We start from the raw sequence: 20,502 nt of genomic DNA on the forward strand, positions 1-20,502 counted from the left end.
CTATCAACCGATCCCTTCTTCTGGTCAAGTTGTGCCACAAACTCCTCTTCTCCCCAATCCTATTCAGTACCTCCTCTTTAGTTATGTGATCTACCCATCTAATCTTCAGCATTCTTCTGTAGCACCACATTTCGAAAGCTTCTATTCTCTTCTTGTCCAAACTATTTATCGTCCATGTTTCACTTCCATACATGGCTACACTCCATACAAATACTTTCAGAAATGACTTCCTGACACTTAAATCTATACTCGATGTTAACAAATTTCTCTTCTTCAGAAACGCTTTCCTTGCCATTGCCAGTCTACATTTTATATCCTCTCTACTTCGACCATCATCAGTTATTTTGCTCCCCAAATAGCAAAACTCCTTTACTACTTTAAGTGTCTCATTTCCTAATCGAATTCCTTCAGCATCACCCGACTTAATTCTATTACATTCCATTATCCTCGTTTTGCTTTTGTTGATGTTCATCTTACATCCTCCTTTCAAGACACTGTCCATTCCGTTCAACTGCTCTTCCAAGTCCTTTGCTGTCTCTGACAGAATTACAATGCCATCGGCGAACCTCAAAGTTTTTATTTCTTCTCCATGGATTTTAATACCTACTCCGAACTTTTCTTTTGTTTCCTTTACTGCTTGCTCAATATACAGATTGAATAACATCGGGGAGAGGCTACAACCCTGTCTTACTCCCTTCCCAACCACTGCTTCCCTTTCATGTCCCTCGACTCTTATAACTGCCATCTGGTTTCTGTACAAATTGTAAATAGCCTTTCGCTCCCTGTATTTTACCCCTGCCACCTTTAGAATTTGAAAGAGAGTATTCCAGTCAACATTGTCAAAAGCTTTCTCTAAGTCTACAAATGCTAGAAACGTAGGTTTGCCTTTCCTTAATCTTTCTTCTAAGATAAGTCGTAAGGTCAGTATTGCCTCACGTGTTCCAGTATTTCTACGGAATCCAAACTGATCTTCCCCGAGGTCGGCTTCTACTAGTTTTTCCATTCGTCTGTAAAGAATTCGTGTTAGTATTTTGCAGCTGTGGCTTATTAAACTGATTGTTCGGTAATTCTCACATCTGTCAGCACCTGCTTTCTTTGGGATTGGAAGTGTTATATTCTTCTTGAAGTCTGAGGGTATTTCGCCTGTTTCATACATCTTGCTCACTAGATGGTAGAGTTTTGTCAGGACTGGCTCTCCCAAGGCCGTCAGTAGTTCCAATGGAATGTTGTCTACTCCGGGAGCCTTGTTTCAACTCAGGTCTTTCAGTGCTCTGTCAAACTCTTCACGCAGTATCGTATCTCCCATTTCATCTTCATCTACATCCTCTTCCATTTCCATAATATTGTCGTCAAGTGCATCGCCCTTGTATATACCCTCTATATACTCCTTCCACCTTTCTGCTTTCCCTTCTTTGCTTAGAACTGGGTTTCCATCTGAGCTCTTGATGTTCATACAAGTGGTTCTCTTATCTCCAAAGGTCTCTTTAATTTTCCTGTAGGCAGTATCTATCTTACCCCTAGTGAGATAAGCCTCTACATCCTTACATTTGTCCTCTAGCCATCCCTGTTTAGCCATTTTGCACTTCCTGTCGATCTCATTTTTGAGACGTTTGTATTCCTTTTTGCCTGGTTCATTTACTGCATTTTTATATTTTCTCCTTTCATCAATTAAATTCAATATTTCTTCTGTTACCCAAGGATTTCTACTAGCCCTCGTCTTTTTACCTACTTGATCCTCTGCTGCCTTCACTACTTCATCCCTCAAAGCTACCCATTCTTCTTCTACTGTATTTCTTTCCCCCATTCCTGTCAATTGTTCCCTTATGCTCTCCCTGAAACTCTGTACAACCTCTGGTACTTTCAGTTTATCCAGGTCCCATCTCCTTAAATTCCCACCTTTTTGCAGTTTCTTCAGTTTTAATCTACAGGTCATAACCAATAGATTGTGGTCAGAGTCCACATCTGCCCCTGGAAATGTCTTACAATTTAAAACCTGGTTCCTAAATCTCTGTCTTACCATTATATAATCTATCTGATACCTTTTAGTAAAATGGTTCAAATGGCTCTGAGCACTATGGGACTCAACTGCTGTGGTTATCAGTCCCCTAGAACTTAGAACTACTTAAACCTAACTAACCTAAGGACATCACACACATCCATGCCCGAGGCAGGATTCGAACCTGCGACCGTAGCAGTCGCACGGTTCCGGACTGCGCGCCTAGAACCGCGAGACCACCGCGGCCGGCTACCTTTTAGTATCTCCAGGGTTCTTCCATGTATACAACCTTCTATCATGATTCTTAAACCAAATGTTAGCTATGATTAAGTTGTGCTCTGTGCAAAATTCTACCAGGCGGCTTCCTCTTTCATTTCTTAGCCCCAATCCATATTCACCTACTACGTTTCCTTCTCTCCCTTTTCCCACACTCGAATTCCAGTCACCCATGACTATTAAATTTTCGTCTCCCTTCACTATCTGAATAATTTCTTTTATTTCATCATACATTTCTTCAATTTCTTCGTCATCTGCAGAGCTAGTTGGCATATAAACTTGTACTACTGTAGTAGGTGTGGGCTTCGTATCTATCTTGGCCACAATAATGCGTTCACTAAGCTGTTTGTAGTAGCTTACCCGCGTTCCTATTTTCCTATTCATTATTAAACCTACTCCTGCATTACCCCTATTTGACTTTGTGTTTATAACCCTGTAGTCACCTGACCAGAAGTCTTGTTCCTCCTGCCACCGAACTTCACTAATTCCCACTATATCTAACTTTAACCTATCCATTTCCCTTTTCAAATTTTCTAACCTACCTGCCCGATTAAGGGACCTGACATTCCACGCTCGGATCCGTAGAACGCCAGTTTTCTTTCTCCTGATAACGACGTCATTTTGAGTAGTCCCCGCCCGGAGATCCGAATGGGGGACTATTTTACCTCCGGAATATTTTACGCAAGAGGACGCCATCATCATTTAATCATACAGTAAGGCTGCATGCCATCGGGAAAAATTACGGCCGTAGTTTCCCCTTGCTTTCAGCCGTTCGCAGTACCAGCACAGCAAGGCCATTTTGGTTATTGTTACAAGGCCAGATCAGTCAATCATCCAGACCGTTTCCCTTGCAACTACTGAAAAGGCTGCTGCCCCTCTTCAGGAACCACACGTTTGTCTGGCCTCTCAACAGATACCCCTCCGTTGTGGTTGTACCTACGGTACGGCTATCTGTATCGCTGAGGCACGCAAGCCTCCCCACCAACGGCAAGGTCCATGGTTCATGGGGGGGGGGGGGGTATGGATAATACTAAATGTTATATAGATGGCTGGGAAACGTAAATGCAACGTTTTGGGGAGAAAGAAAAGTTATTGTCGTGAAATCCTGTTAGGTAAATTTAAAGAACCAAAGTTTAATGAAGGTTGTGCGGCTACTCCTCTCCCACTATCCTACATTTCGCTTGAGGGTAATGAGACTAATATAAGAGGCTTTACGACGCATTGGGCGACTAAGATCGAAACATGAACTGAAATTTGACTAAATCAGCTGTGGACCAATGATACTGAGATGTAATTTAGAGAGGCCATTAAGGACTTCAGAAAGAGGATGGCGGTGGATTCTGATATAATACCATCTAAATATCTAAAGTTATTAGGAAAATGAACGATATATAGAAAACCCAACCTCATCGCTGGGATCTATGACGACGGAATTTGGCATGAAAATCTAGTGAATACTTCACTAGTCCCGTTACCACATAAATACAACCCGAACAATCCAAAGAGTACGGTACAATTAATTTCGTATACCACATTACGATAGCCTTTTACTTAGAAGATTAGAAAGAAAAATAAAGGAAACGTAGGAGAGGATCCGTTTGGATTGCAAAGGCAGAGGGAAAGGGAGGCGATATACTGTTGAATATTTGAGGATGTTGAGACAAAGAATGCTACTAGTTAACAGGAATGTGTACGTATGTTACGTTGACTAGAAAAAAGGCGTTTGAAACAGTGTGCTTCAATGTCCTCCTGAAGACCTTAAAATAATTTGATATAGACAGGAAAGATATAAGGCTTACAAAAGAACTTTGCACAAAACAGAATTTGATAATCACTGGCGATGAGGTAACAGATGAGATAGGCATTGGAAGGGATGGTAGACAAAGGAGTTGTTTCTCATCAATGCTTTCCAATATATATGCTGAGAAATTAACAGAGCATCAGAAAAAAAACGTGAGTAGTAGGAGATGAACGGAAAAAGATAATTAAGCAGTATTGGATGAATTAGAGGAAGAACCGCAATTTATGACGGGGAGGACTATAAAAGTGGGAAAGGAATATGGAATGAAAATAAACACTGGAAAGACTAAAGTGATGAGACTCAACAAACGTGCAGGTTCGTCAAGATCTGAAGAAAAGTCTTTGGAACAGCTGAAGTATTTAGCTACTTGATTAGTTTTGTAACTGAAAATGGAAGCTGTGTGAAGGAAGTAATTAGAAAGTATCTGAGTAAAAGCATTAGAAAGGTGAAGGATTTGTTTACAGCAAAAATAATTCCAATAGAACTAAGAAAGATAGTCCCCAGATCTAGTATGCAGAGAATTGAATGGCGGCTTATCATTGGAAATCAAAAAGAAAGAGGCAAACTACTTGGATAGTTTTGAAATGTGTTTGTGGGTGAAAATGCCAAATTCGAAATGAATTGACAGAATAACGAATGAAGAAGTACTTATCATATTACACTACTGGCCATTAAAATTGCTACACCACGAAGATGACGTGCTACAGACGCGAAATTTAACCGACAGGAAGAAGATGCTGTGATATGCAAATGATTACCTTTTCAGAGCATTCACACAGGGTTGGCGCTGGTGGCGAAACCTACAACGTGCTGACATGAGGAAAGTTTCCAACTGATTTCTCATACACAAACAGCAGTTGACCGGCGTTGCCTGGTGAAACGTTGTTGTGATGCCTCGTCTAAGGAGGAGAAGTGCGTACCATCACGTTTCCGACTTTGATAAAGGTCGGATTGTAGCCTATCCCGATTGCGGTTTATCGTATCGTGACATTGCTGGTCGCGTTGGTCGAGATCCAATGACTGTTAGCAGAATATGGAATCGGTGGGTTCAGGAGGGTAATACGGAACGCCGTGCTGGATCCCAACGGCCTCGTATCACTAGCAGTCGAGATGACAGGCATCTTATCCGCGTGGCTGTAACGGATCTTGCAGCCACGTGTCGATCCGTGAGTCAACAGATGGGGACGTTTGCAAGACAACAACCATCTGCACGAACAATTCGACGACGTTTGCAGCAGCATGGACTATCAGCTCGGAGACCATGGCTGCGGTTACCCTTCAAGCTGCATCACAGACAGGAGCGCCTGCGATGGCGTACTCAACGACTAACCTGGGTGCACGAATGGCAAAGCATCATTTTTTCGGATGAATCCAGGTTCTGTTTACAGCATCATGATGGTCGCATCCGTATTTGGCGACATAGCGGTGAACGCACATTGGAAGCGTGTATTCGTCATCGCCATACTGGCGTATCACGCGGCGTGACGGTCACTTCTTGTTTGCAATGACGGCACTTTGAACAGTGGACGTTACATTTCAGATGTGTTACGACCCGTGGCTCTACCCTTCATTCGCTCCCTGCGAAACCGTACATTTCAGCAGGATAATGCACGACCGCATGTTGCAGATCCTGTACGGGCCTTTCTGGATACAGAAAATGTTCGACTGCTGCCCTGGCCAGCACATTCTCCAGATCTCTCACCAATTGAAAACTTCTGCTCAATGGTGGCCGAGCTACTGGCTCGTCACAATACGCCAGTCACTACTCTTGATGAACTGTGGTATCGTGTTGGTATCTTGTACCTGTACACGCCAGCCAAGCTCTGTTTGACGCAATACCCAGGCGTATCAAGGCCGTTATTATGGCCAGAGGTGGTTGTTCTGGGTACTGATTTCTCAGGATCTATGCACCGAAATTGCGTGAAAATGTAATCACATGTCAATTCTAGTATAATATATTTGTCCAATGAATACCCGTTTATCATCTGCATTTCTTCTTGGTGTAGCAATTTTAATGGCCAGTACTGTAATAAGGACTGGCGATGAGGAAACGGATGAGATAGGCATTGGAAGAGATGGTGGAGAAAGGAGTTGTTTCTGATCAATGAAATTAACAGCATCAGAAAAAACGTGAATAGTAGGAGATGAACGGAAAAAGATGATTAAGCAGTATTGGATGCATTAGAGTAAGAACTATAATTTATGACGGGGAGGAGTATGAAAGTGGGAAAGGAGTATGGAATGAAAACAAATATTGAGGAGACTAAAGTGATGAGAATTAAAAAACGCGCAGTTTCGTCAAGATATTATCTGAAGGAAAGTCTTTGGAACTGCTAAAAACTTTTAGCTACTTGAGAAGTTTTGTAACTGAAAATGGAATCGCAACGAAGGAAGTAATTAGAAAAAATTTGAGTAAAAGAACTTTTAAAAAGATTAAAAGATATGTTTACAGAAAAAAGAATTCCAATAGAACTAAGAAAAATATTCCAGAAATCTGGGGTGTAGAGAATTGAATGGCAGCTTATCATGGAGAATTTGAAAAGAAAGAGGAAGACTACTTGGATAGATTTTAAATGTGTTTGTGGGTGAAAATGCCTAAATCGAATTGTAACGAATGAAGAAGCACTTATCATATTAGATTGGGGTACATTAGGTGTACTGTTAATTCCAGTAGATCCATAGAGAGAAGGTCATTCAGGATGCAGAACATATATTAGGAGAGGAAAGAAAACTTAGGGAAAACATCTTAGATGAGGCATATATTGCGAGGAAATTGCCTGCAGTGGAGAGTCAGTCATTCGAGGAAAGATTTCAGGGAACAGAGGAAGAGGAGGAAGAAGACTTGAATTATGGATGATATAAAACATGGCGAAGTTAACAGCAGGCGAAGGAAGAAGCACAGGGCGTAGGAAACAAGACAGCTTCTGATCGACAAAGATAATGATTTTAAGCACGCACAGAAGAATAAAGGGGTTCAAATGGTTCAAATGGCTCTGAGCACTATGGTACTTAACTTCTGAGGTCATCAGTCCCCTAGAACTTAGAACTACTTAAACCTAACTAACCTAAGGACATCACACACATCCATGCCCGAGGCAGGATTCGAACCTGCGGCCGTAGCGGTCGCGCGGTTCCAGACTGTAGCGCCGAGAACCGCTCGGACACTCCGGCCGGCGAATAAAGTGGCAGTGATTTTCTCACACCCAGTCCGCGACTGGAACAGGCTAGAAAATCTCCAATGGCGGCACGAAGTACCCTCTGGCGCGCACTGCGTACCTTTTGCGTGTCCATGCTCCTGAAGATGGGCCCCATGATGGCGTGGTCGGTGGGGCAGCCGTCGGAGTCTATCAGCAGGATCTCGCTGTTGCCGACGCCGTCCATGGCGACCAGGTCGCGCACGAAGATGTCGAAGGGCGAGCTGGGGTCGAGGATGCTGAACCTGAGCGCCAGGGGGTCTCCCACCTGGGCGGCGGGCAGCGGCCGGTCGGACACGCGGCGGTCCGTGACGCGCATCGCCACCGACGGCGACTCCACCACGGCGTCCTCGCTCAGCGCCGGCCTGCCGACAGCACACGCATTCCTCACTGCACTGGGGTCTTCTCGGTAGGGAGTATGGAGAGACATCGACAAAAGCAGAAGCAGCACCAGGCCTGCTCCACAGAAGTGTGATGGGATCCTTGCTGTTCGTACTGTGTATTAATCAGCTTGTGGACAGTATTAATAGTAATTCCAGACTGCTTGTGGCTGACGAAGTTATTTATAAAAATGAAGTACTGTTGGAAAAGCAGCACAAATATCCAATCAGATCTTGATAACATTTCAAAGTGCTGCATAAGAGTCGACTTCCTTTAAACGTTCAGAAATGTAAAATTGTGCACTTCAGGAAACGAAACCGAGCGAAGTGGCGCAATGGCTACCACACTGGACTTGCATTGGGAGGACTACGGTTCAATCTCGCGTCCGGCCATCCTGATTTGGGTTTTCCGTGATTTCGCTAAATCGGTCCAGGCAAATGCCGGGATAGTTTCTTTGAAAGGGCACGGCCGACTTCCTTCCCCGTCCTTCCCTAATCTGATGAGAACGATGACCTCGCTGCTTGGTCTCCTCTCCCAAACGACCCAACTCAACCCAAGAAACGAAGAATTGTAGAGACCTGTCACTAAAATATCAGTGACCCACAACTGCAAGCATTCAATTCGTACAAATTCCTGAATGCAACAATTTGCAGGGATTTGCTTTGGGAATATAAGTCCCCAGTCTACACTTCGTCTTTACTTTATGTACTTATATTAAATAATTTCACGATTAGTTTCGCAGTCGAAACCTCAATCTCAAGCGCTCTTTCTTGTACACAGTAGTGCCTTCAAGCTTGGTTTGACTGCATACGCTATTGATATTTTTGGCTGTGATCCCGTAACTAATCGAAGAAAAAGAAATATAAGTAAATAAAATAATTACGACGTGTAGCTGTGGAACATCTATTGTCAGAACAAATACATAAAACTATCTAGTCATCTGTGGACAGGTGCTGTCGCCGTATGTTTAGACTGACAGGAAGAGAACATGTGGTGTACTCAGTGTGCTATGGACAATGCTGGACCATTGACACTTTACCGTTCTTGACGTAGCTCGTGGTTTATGTGCTACGTTTAACTTACTAGTGGTACAGTATGTCTCCAGTTAACATGCCTTGCCTATTGATCAGTTGACTGAAACTGGCCTCGAAATCAAAGTTGCCCATGCTCACGGAATGAGGGTAGGAGAGTAGATGCAGGAATCTTGTATGCCGCACTAGACGTGGTCCTAGTGGAGCTTGTTTGCCATTGCCTTACTCGGACCTGTTACGAAGTATCAAGTGTGTATGTGTGTCGTGTGGATGACTATGATGTATGCCTGTATTGGGTTCGTGTTGTTGGGATGAAGGGAAGGGAGAGACTGAAACCTGGTGCCGGCAACAACCTATTCCTTCCGAATAGCATCAACGCAGACCCCCGAGCTGAACGTCACCATCCGAAGGATGTATCACCATCAGCAGTGTCACATATTCTCGCTTTATGAGACACTTCGGAGAGGTTTCGGAATTTAACCCAGGGCACTGGATCAAAGACTCTTGATCAACAACTTTGCGCCATGCCTCTCCTACCCTTCCCAGCCAGATTCTACCACTAAGATTCGAACCGGCGTACCTCCGAGTCGAGGGCCAACATACAGGCGTGTGTTACGTGTCCTCGGTTACGGAGGCGGCTCTGAAGCTGGTTTGCTATATCTCAATGCTGATGACAGCGATCATATGTTTCTATTCCAAAGAGAATCTAGCTTCTATGTTGATTTGAACACTTTGTTTCTTAAAAGTACTTTTCGAGTGATAGCCGAGTTGACAATTCAATTTTGTGCAGTTGTCCCAACGACTGAAGTTGTTCACCATGTGTTTGGTAGTTTTAAAGTGGTGTAACTGTCTTGACTCCAAACAGGAACATACTGTCCGTCAGTCACATCGAGGAAACTGTAGGAATCACCTCAGACTTTTTTTTCTTTTTTTTTATGGTACGATCGAGGTGAGTAGAAAACTGCGTGGAGAAGTGGACGTATGCTGTTGGTGAGTGCTAGTGGAAGGGCCCCACACACAATCGACAGATCTGTAGCATTCGGACTACAAATTCGCTATCTAAAGGTAGATAGCATGTGTTTGCTCAGATCACAGCTTTGGATCTCTGATCGCACGAAATTCCCAGGTGATCTGATGAATCGCCTGTGACTAATCGCCCGCCTGCAACTACATTGCTGGCTGGCTGCGATCCGTTTGTACAGTAATCATGGTATCGTGTACTTTTGTATCATTTACGAGTGACCCCATGGAATGAAGACTCCACATTACAATTTATAGAGTTGTTCCAGGACTATGAAGCGGCCTGAGAAATAAACTCAAAGCAGGAGCTATCAAATTAAGAATTGATAGAGATATAAAAGGATTGATTATCTCGGATTAATATGAGTCCAGCAATTTGAAGCTTGTACCGTGGAACAGAAATCCATAGAAAGTGAATGGTTATAATGACAATGTACAGAGCTCCATTTGGTTATTGTGACTTAGTCATTAAACTACTTAACCCTTTATTAACCTTTTTAACTTCTGTAGTGAATGCGGTAATACTAACTTAATTTCAAAAGCATGCTTCTCCATGAAATGTATTCCAGTCCCTTGCAGTTTCGAGCTATCTCTCTCTCCCTTATACAGAGTTAGAGCAACCAGCAGCACAGCTGTTGATATCATTTACATAGAAACATCCAGAACCTTCCGCCATGCACTGCGGCTTGCGGAGTATGTATGTGGATGTAGATATAAATGGCTTAAATACTTGTAATTAAATATCATTGAAGAACAAATTGCAACCAGCCAGGCATACACGCATTTTAAATGGATGATCTATTTCATCGTGACTAATTTTGAATTTAGATACGTCGTCAGAGGGCGGCGAGGGTTTTAAATTTGTAGGAGAAATTTTCGCTCCCGTCTGAAGATGTATCTAGCCCCGAAACATGTTACCACGAAATAATTCATTCATTCAGAACGTGGAGGTGCTTGACCGGTTGCAGTTTTTTTTTCAGCGGCATTAACGAAGACAGCCGCGCTGTTCTCAAACCATCATGAATAAAACATCTTCTAGTTAAACTATGTTGTTGTTGTTGTTGTGGTCTTCAGTCCTGAGACTGGTTTGATGCAGCTCTCCATGCTACCCTATCCTGTGCAAGTTTCTTCATCTCCCAGTACCTACTGCAACCTACATCCTTCTGAATCTGCTTAGTGTATTGATCTCTTAATCTCCCTCTACGATTTTTACCCTCCACGCTGCCCTCCAATGCTACATTTGTGACCCCTTGATGCCTCAGAACATGTCCTACTAACCGATCCCTTCTTCTCGTCAAGTTGTGCCACAAACTCCTCTTCTCCCCAATTCTATTCAATACCTCCTCATTAGTTATGTGGTCTACCTATCTAATCTTCAGCATTCTTCTGTAGCATCACATTTCGAAAGTTTTTATTCTCTTCCTGTCCAAACTATTTATCGCCCATGTTTCACTTCCATACGTGGCTACACTCCATACAAATACTTTCAGAAACGACTTCCTGACACTTAAATCTGTACTCGATGTTAACAAATTTCTCTTCTTCAGAAACGCTTTCCTTGCCATTGCCAGTCTACATTTTATATCTTCTCTACTTCGACCATCATCAGTTATTTTGCTCCCCAAATAGCAAAACTCCTTTACTACTTTAAGCGTCTCATTTCCTAATCTAATTCCCTCAGCATCACCCGACATAATTCGACTACATTCCATTATCCTCGTTTTGCTTTTGTTGATGTTCATCTTATATCCTCCTTTCAAGACAATGTCAAGACTAGTAAATGAAAAATAAATGGAAGACCTTAAGATATATCTGAGAATTACAGACTGGCACACTTTGCGTTTGTTAAAAAAATGTGATATATTGAGTAAGATTGTCAAGAAGAAGAGCTTTCCAAAACAAATATAATAAATTTCTACTCTCTTTTTTTGTCTTTTTTTACGAGCATTACTGGGCATATGCTGATCAAGCGCCACTTATATTAAACATAGCAATTAATTTTTCCGTAGGAGTACTTCAAGATACTTCACGAATCTTGGCTGAAACTGCTAAACAAATCGCTCGCGTGCGCTAGGCTGGAAGAGAGCCATTAACTGGACGCGATGTTGGATCGCCAGCGGTATGTCGCTGGCGTGTGAGGCCCTCGAATAGACGAACAGGTGGTGTTCTGTGTAGGTAGGTAGAAGAGGCGAGATCAGTGAAGAACTATTAAAGTTAGAAAAGTACGGTGCGAAAGGCGCAGGGCAAGGTAGGGGGCGGTGTGATGCGCACCTGGCGTCTCCGCGCACGCTGAGATCGGCCTCGCTGCTGACGCTCTTGTTGGTGAGGTCGTACTGGCAGGCCAGCGCGAGCCCCAGGTCGGCCGAGGTGAGGACGGCGGCGTGGTGCTGCACCACGACGTCGGCCACGTAGCGGCCCGCGGCCAGCCGGCGCACGCCGCACTCCACGTCGTCGTAGCGCATGCGCAGCTCGAAGAACAGCGACGAGCGCACAGTGGTGGCGCAGGCGCGGGGCCCGTTGCGCGCGTACAGCCGGCCGCTGAAGAGAGCGCTGGTGCGCACGCGCGCCACCATGTCGCCGGCGCCGCACTCCACCGTCACGTTATAGCACGCGCGCAGCTCGTACGTCGCAGCCTCGGGCACCACCAGGTACGGCTCCTGCGGGAGAATCGGGCAAAGAGTTACTGCCGTGCCAACAGTGACTGAAACGTGGAATGGACCAAGCTCGTGATGCGTGCTAGTAGCTGTCCAGGAGGCAACCCATAGTATTGTCTACCTGAGACGCTTCGCAACATACTGTCGATCCGAAACCTAGGAGAACATACTAGTACCTTGCACGCTGGGCTAAAAATTTCGGCGTACCGGGGGACATAACAGAAATACACTACTCGCGATTAAAATTGCTACACCACGAAGATGACGTGCTACAGACGTGAAATTTAACCGACAGGAAGAAGTTGCTCTGATATGCAAATGATTAGCGTTTCAGCATTCACACAAGGTTGGCGCCGGTGGCGACACCTACAACGTGCGACAAGAGGAAAGTTTTCAACCGATTTCTCATACACAAACAGCAGTTGACCGGCGTTGCCTGGTGAAACGTTGTTGTGATGCCTCGTGTAAGGAGGAGAAATATGCGTACCATCATTACGTTTCCGACTTTGATAAAGGTCGGATTGTAGCCTGTCGCGATTGCGGTTTATCGTATCGCGACATTGCTGCTCGCGTTGGTCGAGATCCAATGACTGTTAGCAGAATATGGAATCGGTGGCCTCAGGAGGGTAATACGGAACGCTGTGCTGGATCCCAACGGCCTCGTATCATTAGCAGTCGAGATGACAGGCATCTTATACGCATGGCTGCAACGGATCGTGCAGCCACGTCTCGATCCCTGAGTCAACAGATGGGGACGTTTGCAAGACAACAACCATCGACACGAACAATTCGACGACGTTTGCAGCAGCGTGGACTATCAGCTCGGAGATCATGGCTGCGGGTACCCTTGGCGCTGCATCACAGACAGGAGCGCCTGCGATGGTGTACTCAACGACGAACCTGGGTGCACGAATGGCAAAACGTCTTTTTTTCGTATGAATCCAGGTTCTGTTTACAGCATCATGATGTCGCATCCGTGTTAGGTGACATCGCGGTGAACGCACATTGGAAGCGTGTATTCGTCATCGCCATACTGGCGTATCACCCGGCGTGATGGTATGGGGTGGCATTGGTTACACGTCTCGGTCACCTCTTGTTCGCATTGACGGCACTTTGAACAGTGGACGTTACATTTCAGATGTGTTACGACCCGTGGCTCTACCCTTCATTCGATCCCTGCGAAACCGTACATTTCAGCAGGATAATGCACGACCGCATGTTGCAAGTCCTGTACGGGCCTTCCTGGATACAGGAAATGTTCGACTGCTGCCCTGGCCAGCACATTCTCCAGATCTCTCACCAATTGAAAACGTCTGGTCAATGGTGGCCGAGCAACTGGCTCGTCACAATACGCCAGTCACTACTCTTTATGAACTGTGGTGTCGTGTTGAAGCTGCATGGGCAGCTGTACCTGTACACGCCATCCAAGCTCTGTTTGACTCAATGCCCAGGCGTATCAAGGCCGTTATTACGGCCTGAGGTGGTTGTTCTGGGTACTGATTTCTCAGGATCTGTGCACCCAAATTGCGTGAAAATGTAATCACATGTCAGTTCTAGTATAATATATTTGTCCAATGAATACCCGTTTATCATCTGCATTTGTTCTTGGTGTAGCAATTTTAATGGCCAGTAGTGTACCACATAACATCACGTCTACACTCGATAACTGCCTCAGTTCGTCGGATGATCTCCCGAAATTGTTTCAGTCAAATGCCAGGATGGTTCCTTTGAAAGGGCATGGTCGATTTCCTTCCGTATCCGTGGAACAGTCCGACCTTGGGCTCCGTCTCTAGTGGTCTCGTTGTCGATGGGACATTAAACCCTAATCTGCCTTGCTTCCTTCAATTCGGCGAGGAAGACCGCCCACACGTTTCTTCAGTTATGTTGTATCCAACTGAAGCCACTCAGAGATGATTAAATCCTGCACGATTAAATCCTGCACAGCTACCAGATTTACAGGATGTTGATTGCTACCTTCCGCCTGTGGTTCCAAATAGTCCCATACAGTTTCTGCAGGATACAGATTGGATGATTTTACAGGCTAGTCGAGGTGCAATAGGGTGCTTCATTGTTCATCAAACCCGAAACGTGTGCATGCAGCCCTGTTGAACACGAATGTTGTCATCTTGGAAGGTAGGAGTGTCCGCAGTATACTCATCACGAAGATGTAGAAAAAAGGACAACCATTGGTCAACAAGGATGTTGATATAAACATCCTCGTTCATATTCACAGAAACCTGAATGATCCACCCTGCACTACACCTCCACAGAATACATCAGTGCACTGACTTCATTTGAAATGAGGCAAAATTGCGACTCGTGTGATCACACTACGCGCATCCAGTCAGTTACTGTCCAGTTTCTGTGTTGTTTGGCCTACTGAAGACGTGCAACTTTATGTGCTGCAGTGTATAATCGCCTTTGTGAAGTACCGACTCCCATTGTCCGTTACATGCAATTTCCGTAACAACATTTCCTTGGAAACTGGTTGAGATGGACCAGCATTCACTGGCAGCAACAGTTCCAGTCGAATTAGGACCACTGTTCTCATGCCATGTAACATGTTGCATTCGTTGTACACACTTTCGCAGTACACGTTGATCCACCAGCAAATCGGGCAACGTCATTCATTGTGTGGTCGTAGGCACGCCCAAGCATTATAGCTCCTTTATGTCATTCTGTTAGGTCTCCAAGCTGACTCATCTAACTTCGTTGATTCCATACAACCAACTGTCAGATACACACCAGTTCACTGTAATGCCATAAGTCTGCAATGGAAGGTCACGTGTACAACTGGTACCAGCTCTACATCATCTTCAGTGCTCCAAAGTGACCATGTGCTCTTCTGAGGGGATGACAAATATTTTCTACGGTGAGCTTACCATCACGTGAATTGTCGTCTTATATATGCGATCCGCTCGATGGGTTTTTAGCCAACGGAACCTATGTCGCTATAGTGAACGAAGAGCGCTCAACTGAAAGCGAAAGTTACTCTGAGTTGTCCCAAGGAAGAATAATAGATTCTGTATTGTTCAGGAGAGATCAACATATTTAGAAAATTGTATCACAGATTATGCTGTTATCCACATTAAGTTATTGTCCCTGGACAATCATACGGAAAGGCGGGGGGCTTGTAGAAAAATTTCCACTTGCTACAATGAATGGAAGCTATCTTTAAACGTGGCAAAGTCTAAGATAGTGCGTGTAACGTAGGCAGTGATACCGATAGTACTCGATTACGAGATCAGTGTTAAACATCTTGAGGACTTTACATTGTGTACGTATTAGGAGAAATAATAAGAAGTGATGACGCATTCGAATGTGCCATGGAAGATGTGCAGACACTTTCCAAAGGTAGAGCAAATTTTCGTCGCCATCTTGTGATTCTGGTACGGAGCGACAGACAGTGATTATGTTGTGTCAAGATGTCTTGCACATGACTGCAAGAGTCCTTTCAAATATTTCCTGACAGTGACGAGTGGTGCGATAAACTGTATAAAAAGGCCTTGTTTTCGTCTGTACCTATTGTCATCTGTGTTATGTTATTCTGGAGAACTATGTTGAAATTTTAATCTGTAGTAGGTTAGTAATTTTTGTGTAGGTATACATATCCAGGTGATTCAAAACCTCTTAATGTGTGCTATACGATAAACAAATAAGAAGTGAGGTGAAATGAACCGAATACTTAAACTCAGTGATGGGGAAGGCGAATGGAATACTTAGATTTGTGGGAAGCGTCCTGGGAGAGTGCAATCCATCTGTAAATGAAATCGCCGTACAAGACGCTAGAGTATTGGTCCAGGATTTGGAAAATTTGTCAGTTTGACAGTATTGCAAATACCACACGATTTCAGAAACGGGCTGCCATGATTGTAACAGAACTACATGCTGCATATGCTAGACTAAGAAAAATTCTCTGGGAATATACACTGAAGCGCCAAAGAAACTGGTGTAGGCATGCGTATTCAAATACAGAGTTATGTAAATATGCAGAATACGGCGCTGCGGTCGGCAACGCCTATGTAAGACAACAAGTGTCTGACGCAGTTTTTAGATCGGTTACTGCTTCTAAAATGGTAGGTTATCAAGATTTAAGTGAGTTCGAACGTGGTGTTATAGTCGGCGCACGAGCTATGGGACACAACATCTCCGAGGTAGCGACGAAGTGGGGATTTTGGTGTACGACCATTTCAGGAGGGTACCGTGAATATCAGGAATCTGGTAAAACATCAAATCTCCGACATCGCTGCGGCCAGAAGTGCAACCATTACGCAAATTGCTGCAGATTTCAATGCTGAGCTGTCAACAAGTGTCAGCGTGCGAACTATTCAACGAAACATCATCGAAATGGGCTTTCGGAGCCGAGGGGCCCACTCGTGTACACTTAATGACTGCACGACACAAAGCTTTACACCTCGCCTGGGCCCTTCAACACCAGCATTGGACTGTTGATGACTGGAAACATGTTACCTGGTCGGACGAGCCTCGTTTCAAATTGTATCGTGCGGATGGACGTGTATGGAGACAACCTCATGAATCCATGGGCCCTGCGTGTCAGCAGTGGACTGTTCAAGCTGGTGGAGGCTCTGTAATGACGTGCGGCACGTGCTGTTGGAGTGATATGTAACGCCTGATACGTTTATAAACGATTCTGACAGGTGACACGTACGTAAGCATTCTGTCTGATCACCTGCATCCATTCATGTCCGTTGTGCGCTCTGACGGATTAGGGCAATTCCAGCAGGACAATGCGACGCCCCACATGTACAGAATTGCTACAGTGTTGGTCCAGAAACACTCTTCTGAGTTTAAACACTTCCGCTGGCCACCAAACTGCTCAGGCATGAACACTATTGAGCATGTCTGGGATGCCTTGCAATGTGCTGTTCAGAAGAGATCACCACCCCCTCGTACTCTTACGGATTTATGAACAGCCCTACAGGGTTCATGGTGTCAGTTCCCTCCAGCAATATCTCAGACATTAGTGGAGTCCATGCCACGTCGTGTTGCGGCACTTCTGCTTGCTCACGGGGTCCCTACAAGATATTAGGCAGGTGTACCAGTTTTTTTGGCACTTCAGTGTGTATCGGAATCCCCAGAAATACGACGTAGTTATCGTGAAATCCTGTTGAATACATTTAGAGAACCTGAATTCGAGGAAGACTGTGCGACCATTCTCTAGCAACCATCGTGTATTTCACGAATGAGAGGTTAGGGCGCGTAGAGACGCGTATAATCGGCAAATTTTTCCCTCGCTCAACGCGCGAATGGAACAAGAGAATCTATAATAATGGTATAAAAAACGATCCACCATGTTCCCTACGGTGAACATACTGGATGACCCTCCTAAGAGACGTCAGACGCATTCTCTCTGGTGTTACGACAGATACTAGCAATTTTTAATGCAAAATAACTGTGTGAATGGCAAGAATGAGACGCATGGACCGAGATCGTCTGAGAAAGGAGAAGTATATGCGTGGAAGAATAGCAGAACATTTTGTTAAGTATTCGAGACCCTGTGTGCACAGGACATATTTGTTACTTATTCTTTTGTATCCCTTTTGGAGAGAGCACCATAATTCGGAGAATGGATGATTACTCTTGGCGTTCTATTAATTTTTTAACTGTTTCCTGAGCATCCAGGTAACTAACTTCATCTCATTTCTCGTAAAATGTAGCTCGACTCAGTGCTAGCCACATCGCCCTACGCACAGTTAATCATAGTCTTGCTGTTATCGGCAGGGAGATACTATACATCATTTAAACGTTTGCTCGTAAAGCACCGGAGGACAGATAAAGGTGTGAGGCGCAGAGTTTAGCGACGACCGTATCTGTGACGCGGTTTCTGCACGCCTGAGTAGCGCCTAACGGAAGCGTTGCAGGGAAACGTGAGGCGCCGTGTTGCTGTACAGGCGTTTAAGGATATGAGCGCTGTCAGCTGTCGCAGTCCTGCAATCTATGCGCCAAGTACTGCTAGTCCCGCGAGCTGAACGGTAACCGAGAGAGGACAGCATTCCTGTGGTCTCAGCTGACGTAGTCGCGTACAAGCAGCTTCGTAACCATTTGACTCTTGTGGAAGTCTTCAATCCGAAGACTGGTTTGATATAAGTCTCCACGCTAGTCTGTATTGTGCAGGTCTCAACATATGTGCGTAACTACTGCACTTTACACGCATTTGAAGCTGCTCGAAACCTTGGTCTTCCTCTATAACCCCCTTCCCTCCAGAGTTCCGTCCATTACCAAACTCACTATTCTTTCATGCGTCGAAGTCGCTAGTATCAGTGTCCTACCATATAACTATAAGCAATATCTTTTCAAGGTCACTATTTGGAGGTATAAAATGTTCCGATATTGACAAGGCTAATTACTCGTACAACGAGAATGGACTTCATTCATTAGTCAGTAAATTATAGGCAACTAATATCTTCTGTGATCTGTCAAAAGCGTTTGGCTGCGCAAAAATCAATATCTTTTAAGTTCATTAAAGTATTATGGTTTAGTAGGGAATGTAGTGCGGTTCGATGGTAAAGTGGCAAACTACGAACCCAGTGGTTTGGGGGTTCATCCTCGATCAGTTGTGGGGGGGGGGGGGTTATCTGTCATTTATTACTTGTTTCACCTCTGGCAGTGATAAATTAATGTGTAAAATGCTGAGCTGCACTTTTGTTCGGTGTACAGTACATGTTAAACAATAATTCCTCTTATAACTGAGTAAGGCAGTTCAAAGTTCGGAGGAAGATATGGGCTCACCATCTGTGAATATGACAATGCCTAGGAAACCTCTGTGGTATTCAAACCAACATTTGGGTTGCTTAACAAGAAATGCCGCAAAATGGTTCTAATCGTAACTGTCTGATAGAAAACTTCGAATGTTGTATTAAGGTGTCAGTCATCATCCAGCTATGTACGAGGGTTGACTGAAAAGTAATGCCTCCACCTTCGTAACTCTTCAACAGTTGGCAGCATTGGTATGCGGCAGGTACTGGCTTGTTCCGTAGCCTCTTCTCTACAGCTCCAGTTGCCGGGAAGCCTCAGCATTGAACGGTTGTGTTGTTACAGTGTAAAGCATGGAACCCTGCGCAGACGGTCAGCCAACGCGCTTTAAGCAGTGTGCAGTCATTGAATTTGGTGTCACCCCAAAGTAGATTCATCAGAGAATGAAAGCAGTTTATGGTGATTGTGTTGATGTGAGTACTGTGCGTCGTTGGGCGACTAAGTTTAAAGATGTTGAGGCGGGAACATCTGACCTGCGTGACAATGAGTTGGACGTCATGTGACAGCAACCACCAAGTTTCACAAGCAAAATGTTGACAGATTGATTCAGGACGATGGTCGTATCACTCAGAGACAAATTGCAAGGACAGTCGGCATGGTATATAAAAAAAGAGAGAGAGAGAGAGAACGAACTGTTGAGGCCGTGGTTGCGGAAACAGTGTGTCGACTTCTTCCGTGACGGCTTCAGAAAACTTGTTCATCGTTGGCAGAAATGTATCCAATTGGCTGGTGATTATGTGGAAAAGTGAATATTGGTAATTAAAGATCACACTCTAAGGATTCTTTCTGCGTTTGATTTATTAAAATATTCCCTTCCAAACCCAGTTAACGAAGGTGGAGGCATTACTTTCCATTCAACCCTCGTACAAATTACAAGCGGTGCACCACAAATTTTCATCTTTACTTTCTCTTGTATATATATTAATGAGCTTTCGTAAGTAACATTACCAGATGTTGTGCTTGTTTCGTTTACAGTTGATACAAACATTGCAATAAACATAAATTAAGTACAGTTTTAGGAGCAGTTAATGGGCCTAGCCAATCGTCTATCGCTAAATTTTGAAAAGACACAGTACATACAGTTCAACTATAATGTTATCAGCGCCCGTACGAAAATTAGTAGGAACGAATGTGGTTAAAATGGCTAAGAATTTCGCAAACATTGAAGAGTGAAGCTACAGAAACTACAGTCACTCTCTCCCAACCTCTCACGTCACCCCGACAAGCACACTATCTGACATTCCTTAAGATAACGTAAAATTCCTGAAATGTGCTAAAACGGTAATGAAAACATAAGTAAAACAATAAAAGAACTAAAATAAATGCACAGGGAAATATGACTGGCCGACTGCTTACAAAAACATGGATGAGTCAA

The 20,502-nt window shown here is 44.3% G+C and overlaps 1 protein-coding gene across 1 annotated transcript in view; it reads right to left on the reverse strand.

The window, feature by feature from the left end:
* Positions 1-20,502, reverse strand: part of LOC126195525 (uncharacterized) — a 237,150-nt gene that overhangs the window by 14,397 nt on the left and 202,251 nt on the right. The window contains exons 6-7 of the mRNA XM_049934152.1: positions 11,971-12,356; positions 7,350-7,632 (exon numbers count right to left, since the gene is read on the reverse strand). Of these exons, the coding sequence (XP_049790109.1) occupies positions 7,350-7,632; positions 11,971-12,356 (669 nt within the window). The remainder of the gene's footprint in view (positions 1-7,349; positions 7,633-11,970; positions 12,357-20,502) is intronic.

This window comes from Schistocerca nitens, chromosome 7 (genome assembly GCF_023898315.1).
Source record: "Schistocerca nitens isolate TAMUIC-IGC-003100 chromosome 7, iqSchNite1.1, whole genome shotgun sequence".
NCBI classification, from domain to species: Eukaryota; Metazoa; Arthropoda; class Insecta; order Orthoptera; family Acrididae; genus Schistocerca; species Schistocerca nitens.